General features: G+C 52.7%; 3 protein-coding genes across 7 annotated transcripts; 1 reads left to right on the top strand and 2 right to left on the bottom strand.

Moving 5' to 3' along the window:
- Positions 1-478: 478 nt before the first annotated feature.
- MIA (MIA SH3 domain containing) lies at positions 479-4,434 on the bottom strand. Its single transcript, XM_027079610.1, has 4 exons — positions 1,688-4,434; positions 1,468-1,601; positions 887-997; positions 479-572 (listed from the first exon to the last, which is right to left on the bottom strand). The coding sequence occupies exons 1-4, from the start codon at positions 1,809-1,811 to the stop codon at positions 549-551; spliced, it is 393 nt and encodes a 130-aa protein (XP_026935411.1). The 5' UTR covers positions 1,812-4,434; the 3' UTR covers positions 479-548.
- A 122-nt stretch (positions 4,435-4,556) lies between these two features.
- Positions 4,557-15,493, bottom strand: SNRPA (small nuclear ribonucleoprotein polypeptide A). 2 transcript variants are annotated; one of them, XM_027079606.1, is made up of 7 exons: positions 15,391-15,493; positions 14,838-14,932; positions 11,859-12,031; positions 9,452-9,631; positions 7,066-7,239; positions 6,521-6,609; positions 4,560-4,935 (listed from the first exon to the last, which is right to left on the bottom strand). In XM_027079606.1, the coding sequence occupies exons 2-7, from the start codon at positions 14,908-14,910 to the stop codon at positions 4,776-4,778; spliced, it is 849 nt and encodes a 282-aa protein (XP_026935407.1). In that variant the 5' UTR covers positions 14,911-14,932; positions 15,391-15,493; the 3' UTR covers positions 4,560-4,775. The 2 variants fall into 2 exon arrangements, with proteins under 2 accessions (XP_026935406.1, XP_026935407.1); XM_027079605.1 differs by lacking the exon at positions 15,391-15,493 and having other exon boundaries at positions 4,557-4,935; positions 14,838-15,132.
- An 81-nt stretch (positions 15,494-15,574) lies between these two features.
- On the top strand, positions 15,575-22,479 carry ACTMAP (actin maturation protease). 4 transcript variants are annotated; one of them, XM_027079602.1, is made up of 6 exons: positions 15,575-16,839; positions 19,426-19,488; positions 20,011-20,135; positions 20,501-20,630; positions 20,725-20,795; positions 21,595-22,479. In XM_027079602.1, exons 1-6 carry the CDS (start codon positions 16,520-16,522, stop codon positions 21,930-21,932), a joined length of 1,047 nt encoding a protein of 348 aa, XP_026935403.1. In that variant the 5' UTR covers positions 15,575-16,519; the 3' UTR covers positions 21,933-22,479. The 4 variants fall into 4 exon arrangements, with proteins under 4 accessions (XP_026935403.1, XP_026935402.1, XP_026935405.1 ...); XM_027079601.1 differs by having other exon boundaries at positions 19,420-19,488; XM_027079604.1 differs by lacking the exon at positions 20,501-20,630 and having other exon boundaries at positions 19,420-19,488; positions 20,719-20,795; positions 21,595-21,706.
- The last annotated feature ends 656 nt before the right edge of the window (positions 22,480-23,135 follow it).

Below are 23,135 nucleotides of genomic sequence, written 5' to 3'. Positions count from 1 at the left end.
CGAATGCAAAGAAGGGAGCGGGGGTAGGAGCCGATCCAGAGCTGAGGCGTACTGATCTCTAAGGCAAGGAGGATGAAAACTGGGATGGTACGCATGATACGCACAGATTAACCTCCTACCTCCCTTTGCGGATAATCTTCCAAGAAATCCTAGAAAACCTCTGCTCTGTGATTTATGTCTTCCTCATGGTTCAACTGGCTCATTCCCAATAGTTCAATAGTTCTCTTATTAGTCTAGAGAAGACACTATAATCCCCCAGTTTGGCTGTTCAGTTGTTCCATCTTCTCATCTGTTTGTAATATCTAAGCTTACGAGCCCACCTCTGGTACCCAGCTTGGAGCAAAGAGCTCTTAGTCCGTGAAATTCTGCCTAGCAACCACTGACGTTACCACAGTCAGTGGATTGATTGGCTAGATTCAGAAGCCTGGGGAAACACTTCCTTTCTAGAGACCCACCACAAAGACCACCGACACCCATAGTTTGCACTTGGCTGATGTATTTGCATAAAGTCAGCGAGAAACAACAGCAGAGACAGCGGTAGACTGAGCTCACTGGCAGTAGAAATCCCATTTCTGAAAAAGAGAAAGGGGAAACAGTGGGGAGAAAACTAGCGGTCACACCACAAAGGATCTAGTGGTTTTAGCAAATGCTGCAGCCACAGGCGCCAGGTTTGGCTGCACAAATGCTATGCAAATTAGCCTAGAGCCCTCTACCCTTTGCACCTCTCAATCGGACTAGGACTTAGAAATCACTCCTCATTTTTCAGATAAGAAAAGGCAGGGGATTTGCTCCAGCGCATACAGCTAGGATGCCAGGGAGCCAAGGGTAGGGGCATCTTTGCCCAAGGGCCTCCCTCCAAGTCCCTGCCAGCCCCCAAGACACTCACATCTGTCTTCACATCAGTTTTGCCAGGCTTCAGGGTCTGGTCTTCGCGTACAATGCTACTGGGGAAATAGCCCAGGCGAGCAGCTACGTCTCCATAGTAATCTCCCTGAACCTGGGGAAGAGGAGTTAAAAGCCGGGGTCTGGGAAGATGGCAAGCTCACTCCTGCTGAAGATCTTTGCACTCTCTTCTCCCTGATCTCGACTTGGCTTGCTCCATCCTCGTCATTCCAATCCCAGCTTAAAGTCACATGCTCGAAGGTCCTCCCAGACCACCCCATGTGAATTAGTCACCCAGTCACTTTCTATTAATTCTCAAAGCAGCACATACTTGCTGGTATTTTTGATGGGGTGGCACCTACCTCCTTGTCTCCCTCCATTAGAATAAAAGGGGTCGTTCTTTATTGTACCCACCATAGTAGGTGCCCTAATAATTGCTAAACAAAGTAAAGTAGACCACAATAGCCTCCCCTCCAAAACTATATTTCAGCTCACTCCCTCAGATTTTCCCTTCAGGTGAAAAATCAGGGTGCACGCCCACCCCAGCCACCCTACCCTTGCCTCCTCTGTTCTCCCAAGACTCACGCTGCCTCCCCAGAAGAGCCGCCCTCGGCCCTTCAGCTTGGAGAAGACATACACGACTTGGCCCTGGCGTATGGTCAGGAAACGGCAGTCGGGGGCCACGTAGTCCTGAAGGGCCACGGCCATGGAGATGGGGTCTGGGGAAGGAACAGAAGGGAGTAACAGCACCCTCCCCACAGGCTAGCAATCCAAGCCCCCAACGCCCCCAACCCCCAACTCTTACGGCTGCATTCCTCGTCAGCACACAGCTTCCAGTCAGCCAGCCTGGGCATCAGGTGGCCCCCGACACTAGGACCTGGGAAGGCAGACAGCAAGACAACACCAAGTAGCACCGAGGACCAAGCCATCGTGGACTGTAAGCAAGAGAGTGCCTAAGGGAGGAACGGGGTCTCCAGTTCCCTCCTGCCCTCCCTCTCCAGCAGCACAAGGAAGCCTGTGTTCTGGGTCTTGTCCCCGCCTTAAACCAGTCCCAAATTTCACCCACACCACCTATAGTCTGCTACCCAGCCAGAACCATTTCAAGGACAGGGTGAGGGCTGCCAGCACAAGGAAATACCCAGATAGGCTCAAGGCAGCCCAGGCCACTCCAAGTAACAGCCACCCCCTCAACAGAGACGGGGTTAAGACAGGCAAGTTGATATTCAATTCCATCTTTTATGAGTTGGCTTGGGGACCTGGGCCCCTCTGCTCTCCCCCGCAGGGACAGAACCAGAGAAGCCAGTATGGAAAAACCACCTTGGAATTTCCTGTGCTGAGGGGCAGCAGAACAAGGCAGCCCTTTGATTGCCAGGAATAGCCCCAGCTCCCAAGTATGGAGTGAATATTATATGTTGGACCTTAAGCTAGGCGATGCCCTACCATGATCACTATTTATCCTCATAAGCCACTTCCTGACTGGGTGACCTGGGCTAAGCTATTCCTCCTCCCAGAGCCTCATCTTTCTCATCTGAAATAAATAAAAACTAGTAGTTATTTATAGAGCATTCACCATGCATATTTTTATTAACTCAAATGTATACTCTGCACCACCTTTAAGAGGAGTGATCATAACCCCATTTTACGTAGAAATGGAAGCACAGAGCCTTAAAGAACTTGTCCAAGGTTACAGAGTTGGGAAGTGGAGGGGCTAGATCTGGCTCCAGGCCCACACCCATCACTACTGATCTTGGAGCTCAGTCAGTTGCCCAGGGTCAGAATGAGAAAGTGGCAGAGGATTTGAACTCAAGTCTCATTTCTAAAACTGTGCTTCAAACAGAGATCTACATGCCTGAAGACCCATCTCTTTCCTCAGGTATTCTCACCCCTGGTCAGCAAGCAAGTCCGAACTTTAGTTTTAGGGGAAGCAGATGGACACACACAGGCTTGGGGTGGGGAAGAATTCATCAGGGGCAAAGACTGGGCCTAAGCCATCTCCACATACCCAACACCCAGCACCAAGTACCATGAGAGCATCAAACAGCTCTACTCAAATATCACCTACTCAGAGGGGCTCCCCTTGATCACCTGTTACTGCTCCCCAGCTCCACCGACACATCACCCCATTATGTCAGTTGTTTCTATCAGAACCCAGCATTTGAAATTAGCTTGTCTATTTCATTTGCCACCGCACAACCTGTGCCAAGAACAGTACTTAGTATGTAATAGGTACTCAGCAAGTTATTTGTTGAATTTATTCAGTGCTTGCTACGTGCCCGGTGGGGTAGCAGTGGTGGGGGGAGAGGGGGGCGGGCGGTGCACCACAGAAAGAGTTCTCTTTGCACAGGAAGAAAATGAAGCTCAGAGTGCAGACATCAACTGCCCATGGAGGAAACAGCCAGGGAGCCCCCACAGCAGGCGGACAGTAGAAACCAGGATCCACGGTCCACAGACCCCGGGTTCCCACGAGCCATCTACAATAACACTGCGCCATTTAGTGAAGACGGCAATCACCTTCCCCTTTTCATCTTTCAGATCCTACAAGGTGAAAGTGTGCCTCTGGTGCCACAAACCCTGATGTTCAAATGCTTCAAACACTGATGTTCCTCTTTAATGGAAGGAGTGCAGCAGGAGGAGGCTGGGGCTCAGAGCCTTGACAGGACAAAAATCTCCAGGGAGAATTTAGCACTATGTCTTATTGTATTTATCTTTGTGGTTAATTTTCTACTCTGGCAAGTGATCACACTTTCCCATCTACATGGTGTGAGAAAAGGTTTTAAGCTATATATATACATATATACATATAATATACTTCAGTCGATTTAAAAATTGCCAGGTCAGGTGTATGACAGACTGCGAAGAAAGGTCCCCCATTCAATCTCCCCTTCTTATCCATAGCTTCAGCTGGGTACGTGACCGTCCAGCCTGGAACCACATTTCCCAGCCTCCCCTGCAGTTGGGGCACTGGAGGGAAGATTGGCTCAGCCATCTGCCCGAAGCTCCTGGCTGGCACCTGGCCAGCGGGGGGAGCAGCTGTGTGTGAACTGGCCACGCTCCTGGTACCAGCATCTGATCAGGAGCTTCCCAAGTGTGAAGTTTAGGGACTCCCAACAGCAGCACTGACATCTTCCTGAACTCTAGAGACTGCAGCTCAATCGAGGGCTGCAAACTCGAATTCAAATGTCTCCAACCCAGACTGCCACCACTAACATCCTCCCGACGATTTCATGAATACCCAATTCCCTTCCCTTTCTTCCTGAAGTACCTAGAATGGTTTCTGTGGGACTCTTGCTATGACAGAAGGCATTTTTGTCTAGAAAAAGATGAAGAAAAACCTCTTTCTTAACAATCTATCACGTTAGAAAATTACTGGAATCAACATACAAGTCTATGAAGTGAATGGTGTGCCATTAAAAGTGGCATCCTTGCACAGTACAGAACCTGCCCAACTGTACCTGGCAGCATGGGTTTTAATTTCCTGCCCTGAATGCTGATTGAGGCAAAATAAAAATCTACCAAAGTGGTAAAAGTGACTTTAGTTTGGACAATGTTGCTACACTATTCTGGGTTTTCCCAAGGTTGCAATCCCCAACGTGCTGAGAGGCCCAAACGCTCAGAATAATCTGATGTGCAGGGAAGGGAAACACACAGGACAAGAAAATAAAAACAACAAACGGTTGTGAAAAAAACAAACCTCAAAAAAAACACTTTAATTCCAGCCTAACAGCGCCAGGTGCAATGTCTGGGGACAGACTCTGGGTACAATGCTGTGTGGCGACCATTCACTCACACACGGCTCCAAGAAGGCCCCCGAGGGGGACTTACCTTCAGGGGGCTGAGCCAAGAGGGGGAGGGGGTGGCCCCAGAACAGGGGACAGAGACATGGGGAAAGGGTGCTACTTCTTGGCAAAGGAGATCTTCATGGCGTTGTTCTGGGTGATCTTGAAACCCTGCAGGGCGTCGCGTGCGGCCCCTGCCTGCACCTCATTGTCAAACTCCACGAAGGCGATGTCGTGCCGCCCTGGGACCAGCCGGACCTCCTTGAAGCCAGGGAACCTGAGAGATGGTCAGAGACCTCAGGAATCCAGACTCAGCACCTCCCCCCAACTTTCTGGCATCCCGGGGGTAGAGGCCAGGAATGTTGCTAAACATCCCACAATGCAGAGGACAGCCCCAATAACAAAGAATTATCCAGCCCCAAATGTGTATGACGCTAAGTTGATAAACCCTAATATAAAAAAGTGTGTACAAAGGAAACATACCATTTAAATAAAACTGTTAACATGAACACCTGTGCAACCATAACCTCCATCAAGACAAAGAACACTGCCTCCTCCCCACCCTCCACGTCCTCTCCCAATCTCAGGAATCGTACAAATAACCACTCCGGAAATTACCACCATCCCGACTTTCATGGTCTGTTGTTTCTTTCATTTCCCTCTTCTCATTCCTTACTTCCTTCCCCATTAGGCAACCATCCTCATGTTTACTGGCTATCCCTTTCTCCATGAGTATCCTTAGAAAATATGCATTGTTCTGTGGACATGGTATATGAATGCATGGCATTCTTTTCCCGTTTTATTCAGCTTCTCAAAATTGCCCCTCGGCATTAGCATAAGGAACCACGCACGCTGCTCTTCCTGTTCCCTCTAGCTGCCACGTGGCGTGCAGTCGCGAGCACCTGCACTTGACCGCTCCCTTCTCCCAGGCTGCCTCTGGCTCCCTGCCACACTGTGAGGAATGCCCTACCCACAGCCCCTGGGGCCTCGTGTTAGAATTTCTGTAGGATATACAGTTAGAAACAGGTACAGATGAAAACGGTATAGGTGAACCTATCTGCAGGGCAGGAAGAGAAACGCAGACGTAGAGAACAGACATGTGAACACAGGGGTGCCAGGGGAGGGTGGGATGAACTGGAGATTAGGTTTGACATGAACACACTACCATGTGTAAAATGGATAGCTAGTGGGAACCTGCTGTATAGCACAGGGAGCTCAGCTCGGTGCTCTGTGATGACCTAGATGGGTGGGATGGCGGGGGGGAGGGAGGTCCAAGAGGGATGGGATATATATACACATATAGCTGATTCACTTCACTGTACAGCAGAAACTAACACAACATTGTAAAGCAATTATACTCCAATTAAAAAAAAAAGTGTGTGTGGGGGAAGCAGCAAAGCCACCAGGTGAGCATGACTAAACGGTGGCCAGTTACCCTACACAACGCCCGCAGTGGTCTGCATCCCATCTGCAGGGCACGCGGGGTCAAGCATCCCCGCCTCCCATACTTGCAGTCTAAACAGGCTGACTCCTACCAGTCTAGCCAGTGTTCAGTGACATCTCACTCTTGTTTGACTTGCCTATGTCCAATTTAGAGACTACAAAGATGAGACACAGAGCCCGGAGCCCCACTGCAGCCCCATGAAGGCAGAGGACGGCCCACCCGCCCTGGCCACTGCTGCCCTCCACACCCCGCCGCTGCAGGCCCGACTTCACCCTCCTCCTTTTAACCTCTAGCCGTTGTCCCGCCTGTACAGCCTAAGCAGGACTCCACCAGCAGAACTGTGAAGCTCATCCATCCCCATGGTGCCACCTCCTGGCCATCACCCTCTGGCCCCCAGCCAGCCACAGGCCCCACTTACTGGTTGAAAAGCATGGAAAGCATGAGCTCGTTGGTCTCTTCAGGCAGGTTTGTGAGGAACAAGATGTGATTTGGTGGATTTTCTGAAAGCTGCAGGAGAGCGACGGGAGCCCATTGAGTCTGGTCGGGGATCTACAGCCCTCCTGCTCTCCAGCCGCTGCCCCACCCCACCCCACCCCCGCCCCTTCCTGAATTCTTTCTAGTCCTGCACCTGACATACCCTGTGTTGTTGCCTGTCTTGCCCCCCCTAGACTGTAAGCCACAAGAGACCACTGCTGTACCCATAAGCAGGTGCTCAGAAGTTCACTGAATGAAACCAGGTGCAGCCTACCCCGACTCCAGCCTCACCGTGACCTTCCAAAGCTGCTCCAACGAACACACCAATTTCTGTCCCAGGACCTGACACCATTGCTACATCCTCATCCTCCAGCATCACCTTCTCAGGGAGGCCTGCCCAGACCACCCAACCTAAAACAGTGCTCCCACCAGCCCCTTGCCATTCCCGTCTTCTGACTATAGCAGACCCCAGGAGGACCAGACACTTACAGGCTGTGCAGGTGGCATCTGTCCCGGCATAAGCTGCTGTGGAGGCATGGCCCCTGGTGGGATCTGGCCGGGTGCGAGGCCCGGAGGCGGGATCATGCCGGGGGGCGGCATGTAGGGAGGCTGGCCCGGCATGTGGTGCATGATGCGGGGCGCCTGGGTCATCGGCGGCATGCCCTGTAGGGAGAGAAGGGCAGGACTGAGAGGGGCGCCAGCAGGTGGGAGGAGGTGTGCTTTCAGTGCCGACAGGAAACAAGAGAGAAGAAAAGGTTGTTACAGGAAACCCAGGGAGTGAGAGACACAGGGAGAAAGATCCAGTCTTGGAAAAGGCAAAAAAGGCACCCAAAGAGGGACGGATGGAGCAAAACAGACCCAAGGTCACAGCAGACATTAAATCAAAGAGTTTCAAAAAAAAACTTTTTTTTAACATATGAAGATCGGTCGGGGGGGCTTCCCTGGTGGCGCAGTGGTTGAGAGTCCGCCTGCCGATGCAGGGGACGCGAGTTCGTGCCCCGGTCCGGGAAGATCCCACATGCCGCGGAGCGGCTGGGCCCGTGAGCCATGGCCGCTGAGCCTGCGTGTCCAGAGCCTGTGCTCCGCAACGGGAGAGGCCACAACAGTGAGAGGCCCGCGTACCGCAATAAAAAAAAAAAAAAAAAAAAAAAAAAATTGGTCAGGGGGACTTCCCTGGTGGTCCAGTGGTTAGGACTGTGAGCTTCCACTGCATGGGGCATGGATTCAATCCCTGGTCAGGGAGCTAAGATCCCACATGCCATGTGGCATGGCCAAAGGAAAAAAAAAAAAAAAATCGCCAGAAGGGCCTTTGTTTAGAGACATATGAGTAGAAAAATAGCCTAGGAAAAAAAATAAAAACATTATTAACTAAAAGGGGTGGAAATAAACACTGTAAGCAGCATGCTGTACTCCTGCTTCTAAAAATAAACTTCATGGAAAAAGAAACAGACCCAGAGAACAGACAGTGGAAGGCAGAGGTAGCTAGGAATGGTCAAGGCAGGTGCATGAAGAAGTGGGAGCGCTGGTGGCAAGGGGAAGGGAGACAGCCTGAAGGCCAAGAGCGTGTGCACCCAGGGGAAACAGGAGCTGGAATCCCATCTAAGAGTCAAAGGTGGACAGAAAGCTGGGCACAGAAGAGTGGAGACCGTAAGAGTGGCGAAGCTCGATGGTAAGCCAGACACCATCACCGACACAAGACACAACAGAGCACAACCCATCAGAAAAGCTGACGTGGAGGCTCGGAGACCTGAGTAGGTCCAATTCGTCCATCTTTTCTTTAATACTTTGTGCTTTCTGTATCCTGTTTAGCAAACAGGATGTTTCCACTCTTCATGCCCTCACCAAGGTCGTAGACACTTTCCTGTTTTCTTCTAGAACATTTATTGTTGTAGCTGTCACATTCAGGTCTATGATTCAGCTCAAAGTAACTTATACATTGTTAAGGCAGGGCTAACTTTTCCCCTTACAGATATCCAATTGGCCCAGCATCATTTACTAGGGGAAAAACCCCTTTTACCACTGGACTGCATGTGGTACCTTGACATACATGGAGTGGCTACATACACGTGTGGATGTTTCAGGACTCTATTCTGCCCCACTAGTCCGTCTTTCTACCCTTATGCCAATACCATACCATCTTGATTACTATATAGCAGGCCCCCAGCTTTGTTCTCCTCGTCTGCCTTGCTTTGCCTTTCCAGACATTTACAGACAGCCTGTCTGTCCCCACAAGTCCCTGCTGGGATTTTGATTGGAATTGTGTTGAATTTTAAATTAATTTGCAGAGAACTGAAGTCTTAATAGCAGTGAGTCTTCCTATCCATTTGATGAGGTCATCTCCAATTTCACTCAGCCATGTTCTGCAGTTTCAGTGGGTGCCTTTGCACACTTTTTGTTGAATTTACTCCTCGGAGCTATCTTTCAATTTGAAGTCTACTTGTTTGTGGCCAACGTGTAGAAATAAAACTGACTTTTTCCATACTGATCTTATATCTGGTGACCTTGTTAAATTAAATTCTTTTTAATCCTAACAGTTGACTAGTAGTTTTCTCTGGATTTTCTACACAGACATTGACTTAGAAGACACAGACAGCAAAATCAAGGTCAAGGAGAAAGAGAAAACAAAACAGTGAGACACAGAGAAAGAAAGATCCTGAGAAACAGGCAGGCAGGCACAGACATTTCCAAGTGGAGATACCGTCACTCACATGCTCAACCCCTCCCTAGAGACAGGCACACAATCTCTCTAAGAAAAATGGGAGGGGGGAGTCTGAATCCACAAGGGGAGACCCCTCCCCACCCCACCCCCAAGCCAGCCCACGTGGCTGAGGAAGACCTGGTGGTGAGAAGGCCGTGTCTCTGGGCCCCAGCTTACCGGGACAGGCCCCTGGACAGCGCCCACCACAGGGGCGGCCGCCCCACCCTGCACGGCCTTCTTGGCAGCCGGGGTCTCCTGGCTCTTGGGCTTCCTCTTCTCCCGCTTGCGGTCCCGCTCCACAAAGGTGCCCTTCATCTTGGCAATGATATCCGAGTCAGTCTTGGCGTACTGGATGCGCTGCCGAACCGAGAGCAGAAGGGTTAAGGAGACTAGTCTGGGGCCAGACCACCCGGACGCCCAATCAGACCTTGCCAGGAGCTTGGTGAGTAATGTCACAGAAATCACTTGGCCTCAACGTCCTCATTGTCAAATAGCGACTGCGGTATTTCCCACTTCAAAGGACAATCGTGAAGACCATGAGTGAAAGTGCTCCAGACGGTGCCTGGCACACAGCAAGTGCCCAGTCAGAGGTTGCTGAGATTCTGAAGGGAAGATGGGACAGCCCCAAGCATCAGGCCCAAGGCAGAAGGAAGGAAACAAGATCAGGACAGGAGCACTGTGCAGGGGGGTTTCCATCACACAGGAAGAGAACTGAGTCTCCAGGCTAAATCTCATTCATTCAGCGGTTTATGGAGCACCTATATCTGCTCTGGCGGTACAGCAATGAGCAAATCACACAAAAGCCCCCGCTCTCATGGAGTCTGTTCGCTGGGAAAGATATGACAGAGATTAAAAAGTGAACTGGAGAAGGGGATGTGAGGAGTTGAGAAGAACTGAAATTTTCAGTGTGGCCAGGAAAGACCTCAGTGAGAAAACACTGGTATAGAGACAGAGGGAGGGAGGGAGCCACGCAGACATCTAGGGAAAAGAGCATCCTAGCAAAGGAACAGCCATCAAAGATCTAAGGAGTGGAGGGTGTGTTCAAGGAAAAGCAAGGAGGCCAACACAGATGAGGAGGGAGAAAGCCAGGAGCCATGGAGTGTTATAAGCAGGGGAGTGACGAGCTCACTTGTGACTCCCAAGGAGCGCTGTGGCCACAGGATGGAGAGTGGCCTGTGAGGACCAGGTGTCGAACCAGGGAGAAGGGTGGTGGCTGGGACCAGGTGGGTGGCAGGGGGGGAGTGAGAAGAACAGGTGGAGGGTTTTGTTTGTTTGGGGGACTTTTTGTTTTTTTTCTTTTATTTTTTTGGTAGAGGTTTTGAAGGTAGAGTTGACGGGACTCACTGACCGAACTCACAGTGGCTCAGTGCTTCATATGGTCCAAGCAATGATTTCAGAGAAAAGCAGGGGAGGAGGGTCTACACAAAACGATTTACTGGTTTTAGTCCTCAAAAGTGAATTCCTGGCCGCTCCAGAGAAGCAACGGAAGATGTGGCAACTGTGGGCTCACACAGCCAGAGGCGATGACAAGCGGCGCACTCCAGAAGGAGGTGAGGGCTCCAGGCGGCCCCACTAAACCCGGGGCCAGTGTCTTCCACATGAAGTGACCTACCTGGGACCTGCAGGCACTGACACTTCTCTCACCTCCCCAAGGGAACTGGTTCAGGGAAGCATATTACAATCAGGTGAAACTGGAAAACTGACTGAGGAACAAAGGAAAAAGCCCGAAGAACCAAAAACATCTCCCACTGATAACGGCAGGAATTCTAGTTCAGGGCAGGGACTTTAAGCCACTCCTCACCTCCTGGACAGCAGTCCCCACGGCTGCCCACTTGGCCTCCTGAACATCCGTAACCCACTTCTTCCCATCCCACAGCCCCTGCCCTGGTCCCGGCCCAACCCCACCACCTGGGAGCCAACCCAGCCTCACCTTCACAACGGAACCCCATCTCCCTCCTAACCCCCCTACCCAACAGCCACAGGCAGTCCCCAAAAAGCTTCCCTTGCTTCCCCAGCACCCTCGGAATCAAGTCCACTTTCAGGACCAACTCCAGCTCCTTAGCCTGACTTCTGACTGGCTCTCCAGGCCAGTCCCTCCCACCACATCCCACCCTTCACTCCAGCTAAGGGAACTTGACTCACTTCCTCAACTACACGTGCTCTTGGTTATCTCCAGGCCTTAGTCCACTGTCTTTCTCCCTCTCCTCCCCCAGCGACTCTTCTCCAAGTCTTACTCATCCAGAAAGGCTTCCCGGCAAACTCCCAGAGTGGGTGAGAGGCCGCGCCTGAGCTCCCCCAGCTCTGTGCACTTGCCCGGTCTCAGCCCCGACCCCTCCGGGTCATCGCCATCTGGAGGCAGGCGTGTCTCTCCAACTGCACTGTGGGCCCAAGAGGGCGGAGCTGGGCCTTCCCTTGATCACGGTGTTTCCACAGCCCCAGTGCAGTGAACAGTGGATGCTGAGGACTAGCAAGAGAAACTCCCGTCCTCAATGGTCTGGACTACAGGTGACATAAGTCCAGACCCATCCAGCCTGCAACAGCCTTGCACGGGCATACACCCACACCCTCCACACCCAGTGCTCACCATGGGCTTGTCGTAGAAGGGGAAACCCTGCATGGAGCGCAGGGCATTGGTGGCGCTGCTGACCTCCTTGAAGATGACAAAGGCCTGGCCCCTCATCTTCAGGCTTCGTGACACCAGGATATCCAGGATCTGGCCAAACTGGGAGAAGATAGCGTACAGGGACTTCTTCAGCTCTGCGGTGGGGGGAGGAAAGACCCATAGGTGACTGGAGGCCTTGGTATCATGTCCTGCGTCTCGAGCTCCCCTTTGCAGAGAAGACGCAGCCCAGGAGGGAAACCATCAGTCCACTGACAACGAGTACAGAGCAATACCAGCAGCAGCCTAGAACCACTCAAGTGGTCGCGTGCACTCCTCTGGAAGAGATCAACAGTAACAGTACCTACCCCACAACGTCGCTGTACGAGGAACGTGAGTCACACATACAAAGGACACACGGTAAACGCTCGATAAATGCGAGCACTTCTTCTCATTGTCTCCAGCACCTTGACACACGCCCCTGATGTGGCCCAGGCTGACTTCTACCACCTCATCTCTCCCCACACTCCACCTTCACTCCTATAGCTCCAGCCACACTGGCTTTCCTGCCCTTTCTCAGGCCCATCACAGCAACTCTGCCTCAGGACCTTTGCATTGGCTGCTCCCTCTACTAGGAGCATCCTTCTGATGTGTACATGGCCTCCTTCCATTCAACCAGGGCTCAGCAGATATGCTGCCACCTGAGGCACTCCCTGACCACCCTGTGTGAGTAAGTGCCCTCTCATGTCACTCTCCCCCACTCCTGGGACCCTACCTGCTCTTCCTTCATGGCACTTCCCACCTCTTGACATCATGTTTGTTTACTTGTTGTTTAGCTCTCCTTCTGAAGAGCTACAAGCCTTCTTATTTATCACCTTATCCCCATGAGCAGTACGGTCACCAGCACACAAACCTCCAAAAGCATTTGCATGAATAAAGGTACCATTAAATGATTTATGGAAATAACTTCACTAAATTCTTACAACTACTCCATGAAGCAGCAGTTATAACTGTCTCAATTTTACTAAGATGGATAGAAGCTCTCAGAGGATCTGTCACTGGCCCAGGAGGAGTGTCCCAAGGGTGCTGGGAAGACCCTGAAGAGCCAGGACCAGGACAGGGACAAGGAGCCAAGCCCATCCGAACCCAGTACCACCATACCTCACTAGCAAACTGCCACACCTGACAGCAAGAAAAGGGTACCAGTCTTATGCAAAGAAGGTATCTGAGCTTAAGATGTTTGGTCAAAGAAATAAGGAGAGGAAAGAAAAGGCGGGGCAGGGCAAAGAGGGAAGCAAATAGCCAAAAATTCTGATGACATTTCTGAGCTTTGTCTCCACTCCCCATCCCCATGAACCCAGTTTGGGCTTTAGTCATTCCGCTGGACTCTGGGCCTCTCCCCAGTCTCCTTTCTTGCCCCCTCAAGTTCACCCTCCACAGCTGGAAAGATCTTTCACAATTAATTGCATCCCTTGCCTGGCTCCCCAAAGCCCTCAGGACAAAGTCCAACACCTCACCCAGCCCACAAGGCCCCATGAGCCAGAGTGCACCGTTCTGCATGAGTCATAGGCCTCTAAGTCTCAGACACACAAAACTATAGTACATGTAGTTCCCAGAATGCCCTGGGCTCTCTTTTGCCCCTGGATATTTGCATGTGCTGGTCCAGGTTAAGAACTCTCTTCCCCCACATCATAACATAAATAATAACATAAATACTGCTTCTTCTACCTGTTAGGCTTTTCCAAAATGTCTCCTTTTCTGTGAAACTGAATGAATACCTCTTTCTAGGTGCCCCATCTCAACCCTGACAACTCTGCCTGTGCTTCCCCAGTCATGGCCCTAGCTACTCTGGGATATCACTGTCTGGTAGCAGGTCTGTCATCCCTATTGGACTGTGGCTCCATGAAGCTAGGACCAGGACTGTCTCAGTCACCAGTGTGTCCCCAGCTCCACAAAGCACTGGCTGGGCACAACGTTCTAAAAGTATACGAGGGATTTACGTGGCTCGTTTTATCACCTTCAACAGCAACTTTATTGGTAACGTCAAACTTAATCCCAGCGAGCTCCTTTGGTTCTCCTAATAATTTTCTTGAGGCAATAATAAGAGCTAACACTTATCCAACACTTACTAACCGCTGAGCACCATAAAAAGAAGCTGAATGGAAGTTTATCTAATATAATCCCCATAACACCCACACAGAGAAGATATGACTTTGCCCACTCCTCCTATATAGAAAATGAGTGTCAACAAAAAGTGGTAGCTTGCTCAAGAAAATGGAAAAGTATGTCTGATGTCAAGAATTGAGTTCTTAAGCAGAATTCCATACTGGTGGCGTCAACCACTTTTCAGTGCTGTGTGACCCTGGGCAAATCATATCTCCTCTGAGTCTCAGTTTCCTAATCCGAGAAATGGGAAGAATAGGTTCTTCCTGCAGGGTTGCTGTGAAAGTTAAAAGTAACCAAGATTTGTATTTACGTCAGCACCTGGTACCGAGTGTTAGCCATCATTATTGTTCATTTCATTTTCATTTTGAAATGAAACATTTCATTGTGGGCTAATCACTGACCAAGACAGTTGCAGTTCTTACCCTCCTGTAACTCACAGGCCAAGAAAGAGACAGCCCCATGACAGCCCAGAACAATCAGGGCTTGAAGGGGGATGTCCAGGGTTATGGGAAGTCAGAGGCAGGCACGTGGGTGGAAAAGGGAGGGGGAAGGCATCCTGGAGGAGGGGTCCTGTGAGGTGAAACCTTGAAGCATGAGTAAGTGACCAGGTTAATGGGCAGAGCGTAAGATGAACTGAGGAAATGTTAAAGGCAGAGGAAGCAGCATGTGCAAAGGCCGAGGGGTTAACTCTAACAGTTTGAGTGGACAAGGCTGAGGAAGAGACATGGATGCTGGGGACAGAAGAGGGAGCCGGCTCTTGCGGGATAGCCTGGAGTCCGGACTATCCCAAGAACTCACCATCCTTCTTGATCTTCTCGTTGAGATTGTTGATATAAATAGTGTGGTTGGGGCGGGTCTCGGGAACTGCCATGGAGTGAGTTGCTGAGGTAGGGCTGAAAGAATTAAAAAGTCCCACTCAGCCCTGGGTTTCTGCAAATCCTTCGTCCCAACGCGGGCTGTTTAGGGATCTTCCTTTCAAGAGGAAGTCAGGTAAAGGAGAGAGAAGGGAAGAGGGAAGAACAGCTCGGAAAACAAAGCAAACGCAGGACACCGCTTCTCTTCCCCGCGTGGTGAGGGAAATCTCGTGAGGTTTACTACGAGTCCCAGGATGCTCTACGCGACTCAGTAGGCGAGTGTCCTAGGTGGCGATTCCCACTGGCCCACGACCTCAAAGGCGGTCCAGGAGAAAAAGCCCGGATGTAGAGACAGTTAAGGAGGGAGGGACGACTTTGCAGAGCCCTGGCTTCGAGCAGCAGGAAAAGAATTCCCCAACACAAGGCGCCGGAAGACCCGGGCGCCAAGCCCTCCACCCGCCAGGCGCCCATGGCCGCCTGCGCCCAAGGATACTCACAGAAAGAGTCTCAGCTCCCGCAAGTGGCTTCTGCTACGTTGCTGAGCGCCGACCACAAAACTTCCTCTCCTGGTCCCGCCTTTGTTTTTCTACAAGCCAATCCCTGCGCGGAAACCTGGTAGCTTGGCCAATCAGAATCCTGGGTCAAGATTTTGCCAATCAAAACGATACTTGGGTTCCCGCCTCGGCAGGAAAACTCCGCCCACCGCCTGCAAGCCCTCCTCCTTTTGCGGCACACGGGGCTACGGACCAATCAGTGAAGGCCGCGCCCCCTCTCGCGCTTCTTGCCAATCGGAACGCGGTTCCTGCGGCCGTCTCTTCGGAGGCCTTTCTTTGGAAGCCCCCCCTCTCCCCAGCCGCTACGCGTTCTCTGTCACGTGATTGTTAAAGGGGCGGACACGAGTTGCGAGTTTTACCTCCGGGTTTGGGAGCGGTTGTGCGCTGCGGCCGCCATTTTGCTGGAAGGGGAGGTGCGTCTTACTTCCCGCCTCCGTACCCTATCCCAGCGGCATCGCGGCTCCCCACGACCTCCGATCTATGAGCCTTCCCCTCCCCACAAGACTCTTCCTGTTCCGCTCTGATTTCAGGACTTTCTCCACAACTAGGCTGTTTTCCCTGTCCAGGTGTCCTTTTGACCTCTTGACCTCTGACTCAAAGGTCAGCTCTAAGGTTCCAAACTCGGGTCTGGGATGCGAAGGGGCGATCTATTCTAAATTCCCCAAGTCTTTAGCACTGGGGCCGTAAATCCGACGCTTTTGGTGCCTCGTCCCAGGTCTGCGCTTTCATGTCCTGAAATTGAACACCAGGTTTCCAAATCTAGCCAGGGATAAGAAGTTAACTCCTACTAAGTGTCACTCCTTGAGCCCTGCATCCCAACTTATACCACAAATCTGGTTGTACATTAAAGGACCCCGTTAACCCTCAGATTCCTTGTGGTTTAAGTCAGCCTCAATCCCAGCTCCCAAGGTTCCAGATTTTAGCCCTGGTGTTTTCAGTCCCACTGCTCAGGCCCCAAAATCTGGAACGCAGTTCTAAAACCTTCAAAACCTCCATCCCTGCGACCAGCACCTTTTGGAGGATCCTTCCCTCTCTCATTCTCCATCTTCCAACCCAAGTCACAGACCCCAAAATGATTTCTCCATGCTCTCCTTCTTTAGAGCCACCAATTCCTCCTCCTCAAACCCCTGCATCCCAGGCCCCCATAATTCCACCTCCTCCCCTACCCCCAAACCTCCCGGAATTAGCTTTTCCACCCTCTCCCTCAAGTCTCCAGACCCCTATTCCCCCACCGCCCCCACTGCCGCCTCCACCCCCTACCACCAGGTTTTCTCCCCCTCACGTCTTCGGCTTGGAGAAGAGCCAGCTCCTGAAGGAGGCCTTGGAGAGGGCCGGCCCAGTCCCCAGGAGCAGAGAGGACGTGAAGAGGCTCCTGAAGCTGCACAAGAACCGGTAGGGTCCCCATGCCCCTTCCCACCCACCCACCCAGGGTCTCACCCAACCACTTGTCCCCAGATCACTGCTGCCATCTCCTCTTGGGGTTTCCCATTTCCTCAAGGTCAAACAGTCTGACTGCCTCAGCCCCCTTCCTTAGACCCCTTCAGTGGCGGTGTGTCTTCAGCAATGAGGAAAGCTGCCCTCACAAGAGCACGTCGTCCAGTGGGAGAGACAGATCCCTCCCTCCACCAGTGACAGCCCAGAGTGGTCAGAGCCGTGAGGAGGGAGCCCAGAGGGAGTGCCCGACCGAGGCTGGTGGGTCAGTGGGGCCTGCCTGAAGGAGGGGATCCCTGCGTGCTGTGGAGCAAGTTATGCCAGGGCACGTGATGAGGAGAGTAAACAGCTTGTGCCCAGGCCCAGAGTGACATGAAAAGATGTTCTTTTCAAGGACCTGCAAATATTTCTTTATTGGGACAGAGGAGGTGGCACATGTGGGGTTTCCCAGGTGGGCAGGAGCAGACCACACAGGGCATGGGGGGGCAGGCGTGTGAAGGAAGGTGGACTGTCCTGAGGGCGCTGGGGAGCTGTGGAATGGATCTGTGCCCTTCCAGGGAGGGAGAGAGACTGCCTTCGAGGAGTAGAGTGGTGAGATTGGAGTCTTGGGGCCCAGGAGGAAGCTGGAGCACCAGGAGATCAGGCAGGAGGGGAGGGGGCTAGACTTGGGCCGGGGCTGAAGGGAAGAGAGACAAGTGACCTGCCCAGACTCACCGAAGAAACTTCCAGCTCTCTAGACAAGTTTATAATCTGCACTAAACGCCCCAACCATAGTGAGGCAAATTTTTTGTTTTTTGTTTTGGCTGTGCTGCACAGCTTGCAGGATCTTAATTCCCTGACCAGAGATTGAACCCGTGCCCCTTGCAATGGAAGTGCAGAGTCCTAACCACTGGACCGCTGGGGAATTCCCCCATAATGAGGCAAATTTAATGCAAGTAACAACTACCTGTTGTATGCCAGGTGCTGTTCTAAGCGTTTTTACGTATTAATTTAACCTCAGGAATTCCATGAGACAGGAACTGTTTTTTTTTAATTGAAGTATAATCGGTTTACAATGTCATGTTAGTTTCAGGTGTACAGCACAGTGATTCAGATATATATATATGTAAAAACATACATATATACGTCTGTATATATTCTTTTTCAGATTCTTTTCCCTCATAGGTTATTACAAAATATTGACTATATAGTTCCCTGTGCTATACAGTAGATCCTTTTTGTCCAGTAGATCTTATTTTATAGACAGTAGTGTGCACCTGTTAATTCCAGACTCCTAATTTATCCCTCCCCCTGCAAGATAGGAACTATTATTATCCCATTTTCCACATGAGGAAACTGAGGCTCATAGAGGTGAAGTCACTTAGCCACGGTGGGACATGGCACTGGGGCTCCCTGCTTTGAACCACTGTGCGGATAATCATCTCCTTTCATCAGGAAGTTGCCCCCCTCAACCTTACTCTTTCACTGGCTTTGGGATAGAAATATAAGCACATTGCCCGGCACCTCCTGAGCCCTGGTGGGGGAGAGGGGGGAGGGGCTGGGATCACCAAAATATTGAGTGGCCTCCCCAAGAATGGGGCTGGTGAAGCCTGTGAGGAGTCTATCAAGGTGATCTCTTAGGCCTGGAGCAGTTGTTACCTGGTTTTGCTCAAGGCTGAGTGGAAGGGATTCCCACCTTATCTAACTGCCTGAAAAACGGGTTTGAGAGGGGAAAGACATTCAGAGTTTGGGTATTGATAAAATAAAATTCATATTTTATGGCAAGACAAGAGAATTTTAAACATGACATTTTTCTTTGCCCACTGGGGCCTCCTCCCTCCCATTTAGCGTGTATTGTGCGTTCGCATTAACCGGACCTCCTTAGGGGATAACATTTCTTCTTGATCTCATCAAGGGTCACAACTCCTTAGGAGACGGCTTTCCTTCTTAACTTTGTTAAGGGATCGCAATGACCCATGACCCATAACTTGCTTTGTACTTGTAGATCTGGATTGAGTAAACTGTCAATAATGTGTCATTTGACATATAACCAACCCTTTGTCTCAAAAAAACATATATAACTGTGTTTTGATCTCTCACAGGCGGAACAGTCCTCAGAGCATTCTGAGAGACTCTCCCAGGTTATAACCCTCAGGTTGGCTCGAATAAAATTTTCTCTTTCTTTCTTAGATTGACTATCGATTAATTTTTTCATCCATGGTGTAGAGACACCCCTTCTAATAATTTAATCCCTCTGGCTCCTAGTTGCAAAGCTTTTGCACATCTGCTCTTTGCCCCTTCAGTAACTGAGAGGAAGAGCAGGGAGGAGCAGGCAGAAGGATGATTCCCACTGAGCAGATGAGGGAACTGAGGCTGGGGAGGGGAGGAGTCTCAACAGGGATGAAGGAAGTCGGACCCAGCCAAGAGCGGCCCTCGGGCCTCAGGACAGCTGAGCCCATGCTCCTCCCCTTCACCATCCCTGACACCCCACTCCCAGCCAGCCCTCGATGGGGGGACCCTAGGAGCTGGTTGCCGCGTGACCTGAATTCGACTGTCATTCAGTTTCAGAAGTGACCTGCAGTGGATCCTCTTCTGTGCTGACCTGCCCTCCCTCATCCAAGAAGGCCCTCAGTACGTGCCCTAATCGGGGACCCCAACCCCTTGGCCGGCCGTGCGTTCTGAGCCTCTGCCCTCGCCAGGCTTTGTGAGGATTGACCCAGGAGTGTGGGAAGAGTGGGTTCACGCCAGGCAGCCTGGGGAGAAGGAGGAGGCCGAGGAGGGGAGGGAGAGGGGGAACCTACCAGGTGAGGGTCCTGGGTGCATGCGCAGTAAACAGTTGGAACGAATAAGCAAGTGAACAAATGAACCTGGTCCATTATCTCTGACTCCACCTTGGCACCTGCTCCTCCTAGAAGCCCAGGTGACATCTCTCCCTACCCTCCCACCCACACCCCCAGCCCTCCAGCCCTGGTTCAGGCTTTGGCCAGCCTCTGTCCCAGGAAGGGGAGTCAGGTCTCTGCACTTGGCCTGGGGGAGGAGAAGGGAATTCCCCTAGGGCGGCAAACCTGTTCCCCACACTCCAGTTTCCAGGCGAGAGGGGGCCCAGGAAAGACACGAGTTAGGGGTTGGGGGCCTGGGCCTGTGTCTCCCCAGGTGCGGGCTGGTGGCCTTGTGGATGGCAGGCACTCTCCTGGCACCCCTCAGCGGCACCCCCCTGGAGAGACTGGTGCAGGTGGCCATGGAGAGAGGTTACACGGCCCAGGGGGAGATGTTCTCAGGTAGGTTGGGTGTGGAAGGGATTCAAGCCAGGTGTTCTGCAGGAGGGGACTGGAGAGCTTGGCTAGGACACACCGGGCACATAAGGGACCTTTGTTCCATTCTTTGGGCCCTTGTCCCCCCACAGTAGAGCAGAGTGTCACAGGGTGGACTCTGGAGCCAGGCCACCTGGGGTTTCCATCCCAGCTCTGCCATTTTCTACTGTGTGGCCATGGACAAGCAGCTGACCCTCTCTGTCCCTCATTTTCTGCATTTCTTCAAAGAGGTGATGGTCAAGGCGAAAGTTATAGGCGTTGATTCCCGAAAGCCTTTGGCATGGTGCCAGGCACACAGCGATCGCTCTTTCTGTGCTGCTCTGTCCCTGCAGTGACTGACATGGGCAGGCTGGCCCAAGAGGCACTGGGCTGCCAGGCAGAGGTGCTCTACGGCGGCCTGGGTGGTCCCAACAGAGACCACGTCCTGCAGCACCTTGTCGCCGGACATCCCCTGCTTATCCCGTATCCCAGGGTCAGGAAGGGAGCAGCAGGGCAGGGGTGGAGACGGGTGGGTCCCACAGCCACACCACAGCTTTGGCCTTAACCCCAGTGCCAGCTATGACGAGGACTTCAACCACGAGCCGTGTCAGAGGAAGGGCCACAAGGCCCACTGGGCAGTGAGTGCAGGTGGGTCCCCCCTCCCATGCCCTGTGCCCTCACCCTGGATCTCCCCAGCCCCGTCTCTCCTCCTCACATTCCTACCCTCGCACTGGCACCTCCCCACTACCCAAGGCAGGAACCAGGATTGGGCCATCCCTGTCCCTACAGGGTACTTAGCAGGGACCTGGCCAGCAACAGGGACTTCAGTGTCCGCCAATCAGGGTTTTCCACCAACAGAAACTCAGAGCGCAGACAAGGATCAGACAGTCTGGGCTGCAGACTTGGTCCAGCCACTTCCAGGCTCTGTGACTCTGGGCCTCCATTGCCCTATATCTGGAGATCAAGGCAAAAGTCGCACCCACATCTTAGGCAGAGGACGTAACTCTGAATGGTGCCTGGTATGTTACGTGTCTCGGTAAGTGTTAGCTACAGTCAGCATCCTCGTCTCTGCACCTGCCTGAGAGGCCAGAGTTGCACGTCAGGTGGCCTGGACGGAGGCTCCCTTGTGTGCGTGCCTCTCTGAGCAGTGCTCTTCCGGACAGCTGGTGACAACTAGTTGACGATGTTTGCGCTGTTCAGTGCCGCCTCGGCACCTCCCTGTGCTGACAGGCTGTTGGAGGCCGGACTTAAAATGCCTGTAGCTCTAGAGCACAACACCATGGGTCTAAATCCCAGCCCAGCTGTCTGCCTGCTGGCCCGTGCTGACCTCTCTGACAGTGTGGGGATGGAGGTAGCACCTACCCTGGAGGGCTGTGGTGGGACTCAGGGAGCCCCCGCCCCTCGTCAGGGCTCAGCTCCCACTCACAGCCTCCCTCTCTCCTCCCAGGAGTCCTGCTGGGTGTGCATGGTATGCCCAGCCTCGGCTACGAGGAGGACCCTGAGCTGCCAGGCCTGTTCCACCCAGCACCCGGCACGCCCCGCCAGCCACCATCCCTGCCAGAGGAAGGCTCCCCAGGAGCCGTCTACCTTCTCGCCAAGCAGGGCAAGAGTTGGCACTACCAGCTGTGGGACTACGACCAAGTCCGGGACAGCAACCTGCAGCTGACGGACTTCTCGCCCTCTCGGGCTGCCGATGGCCGGGAGTACGTGGTGCCCGTCGGTGGGGTGCGGGCCGGCCTCTGCGGCCAGGCCCTGCTCCTCCGACCACAGGACTCTGGCCACTAGCCTGCTGCAGCCCCAAGCCGGGGTGACGGGGCGCAGCCACAGCTCAGCTGTGTCACCATTCACAGAGTGCCCCATCTTCTCCTCTGTACGACAGCCTGGGGGCTTGGGCTGGATCTCTGAGGACCTCCAACCAGAGATCTTTCATGCAGGGTCCCCCCCGACTCCATCCAGTCCCAATCCTGGGCCTCAGCTCCCCCAAGCCCGTCCCCCAGTATTGAGCACCTACTCTGGGCTGGGGTTAGAGCCAGGAGCCCCACAGACAAGCTCCTTCTCTGCAAGGGAGAGACCGACAACCGCTCAGACCCCAGGGCTTGTCCACCCCACCTCGGTGTTGCAGCCACCCGTTTCTGGCTGCTGCCCGCCGTCTCTCTGGACCCCTTGCTGCTTCCCAGTGTCTGTCCATGTGGAGCCAGGGAAGCCTTTTAAAACGCAAACCAGGGACTTCCCTGGCGGTCCAGTGTTTAGGACTCCACGCTTCCACTGCAGGGGGTACAGTTCGATCCCTGGTCGGGGGGAACTCGAGACCCTGCATGCCACGCAGTGCGGCGCGGCATACTTCTTGCAGGGCAGGGACTAAACTCACCCCGCCCCAGGTCACCTCCCTTACCCCAGGCTGTTCTTCCTCACGCTTTCTGCCACCAGCCAGGCATAGTGGCCTCTCAGGTGCCTAGATGTCCTGTCTCCCCCACCCCCCAGCCCTGTGTCACAGACAATTCTGGAACTGCTCTACCCTGGCTCCTGTCACTTCCTCTGGGAAGACTCCCTCTGGCTGAGCACCTCCTCCACCTGTGTGTTCTGATTTAAAAACAAAAGCAAAAGCCTCTAAGACTAGTTATTTGTGGCAACCCCTTCACCCCGTTAACTCATCAAATCCTCCAACCCTGTAAGGAAGGTACTAGATCCTCCCTGTTTGACAGACGGAGAGACTGAGGCCTGAAGAAGCGCAGTCACTGGCCTAAGGTCACATGGCTGGCAAGCGGCAGGGCCGGGATTCAAACCAGGCAGATGGGGGAGGGGGGACAGGGAACGAGAGAGAGCATTTAACGAATACCTATTGCATCCATTCCGAAAGGGGAGGAACAGATCTGTCTTGGTCACTGCTGTGTCCCCCATGCCCAACAAAGGGTTTTATTAGAAACTACAGTGTAGTGTTTCTTACCCACCCCAGCCCTGACACCCTGGGTGGCACTATATCTGGTGCAC

Source organism: Aethalodelphis obliquidens, unplaced genomic scaffold (genome assembly GCF_003676395.1).
Source record: "Aethalodelphis obliquidens isolate GAN/ISIS:26980383/991018 unplaced genomic scaffold, ASM367639v1 scaffold43, whole genome shotgun sequence".
Taxonomy (NCBI): Eukaryota; Metazoa; Chordata; class Mammalia; order Artiodactyla; family Delphinidae; genus Aethalodelphis; species Aethalodelphis obliquidens.
The sequence above is the reverse complement of the archived record's forward strand: the minus strand, read 5'-3'. Positions and strand labels throughout refer to the sequence as shown.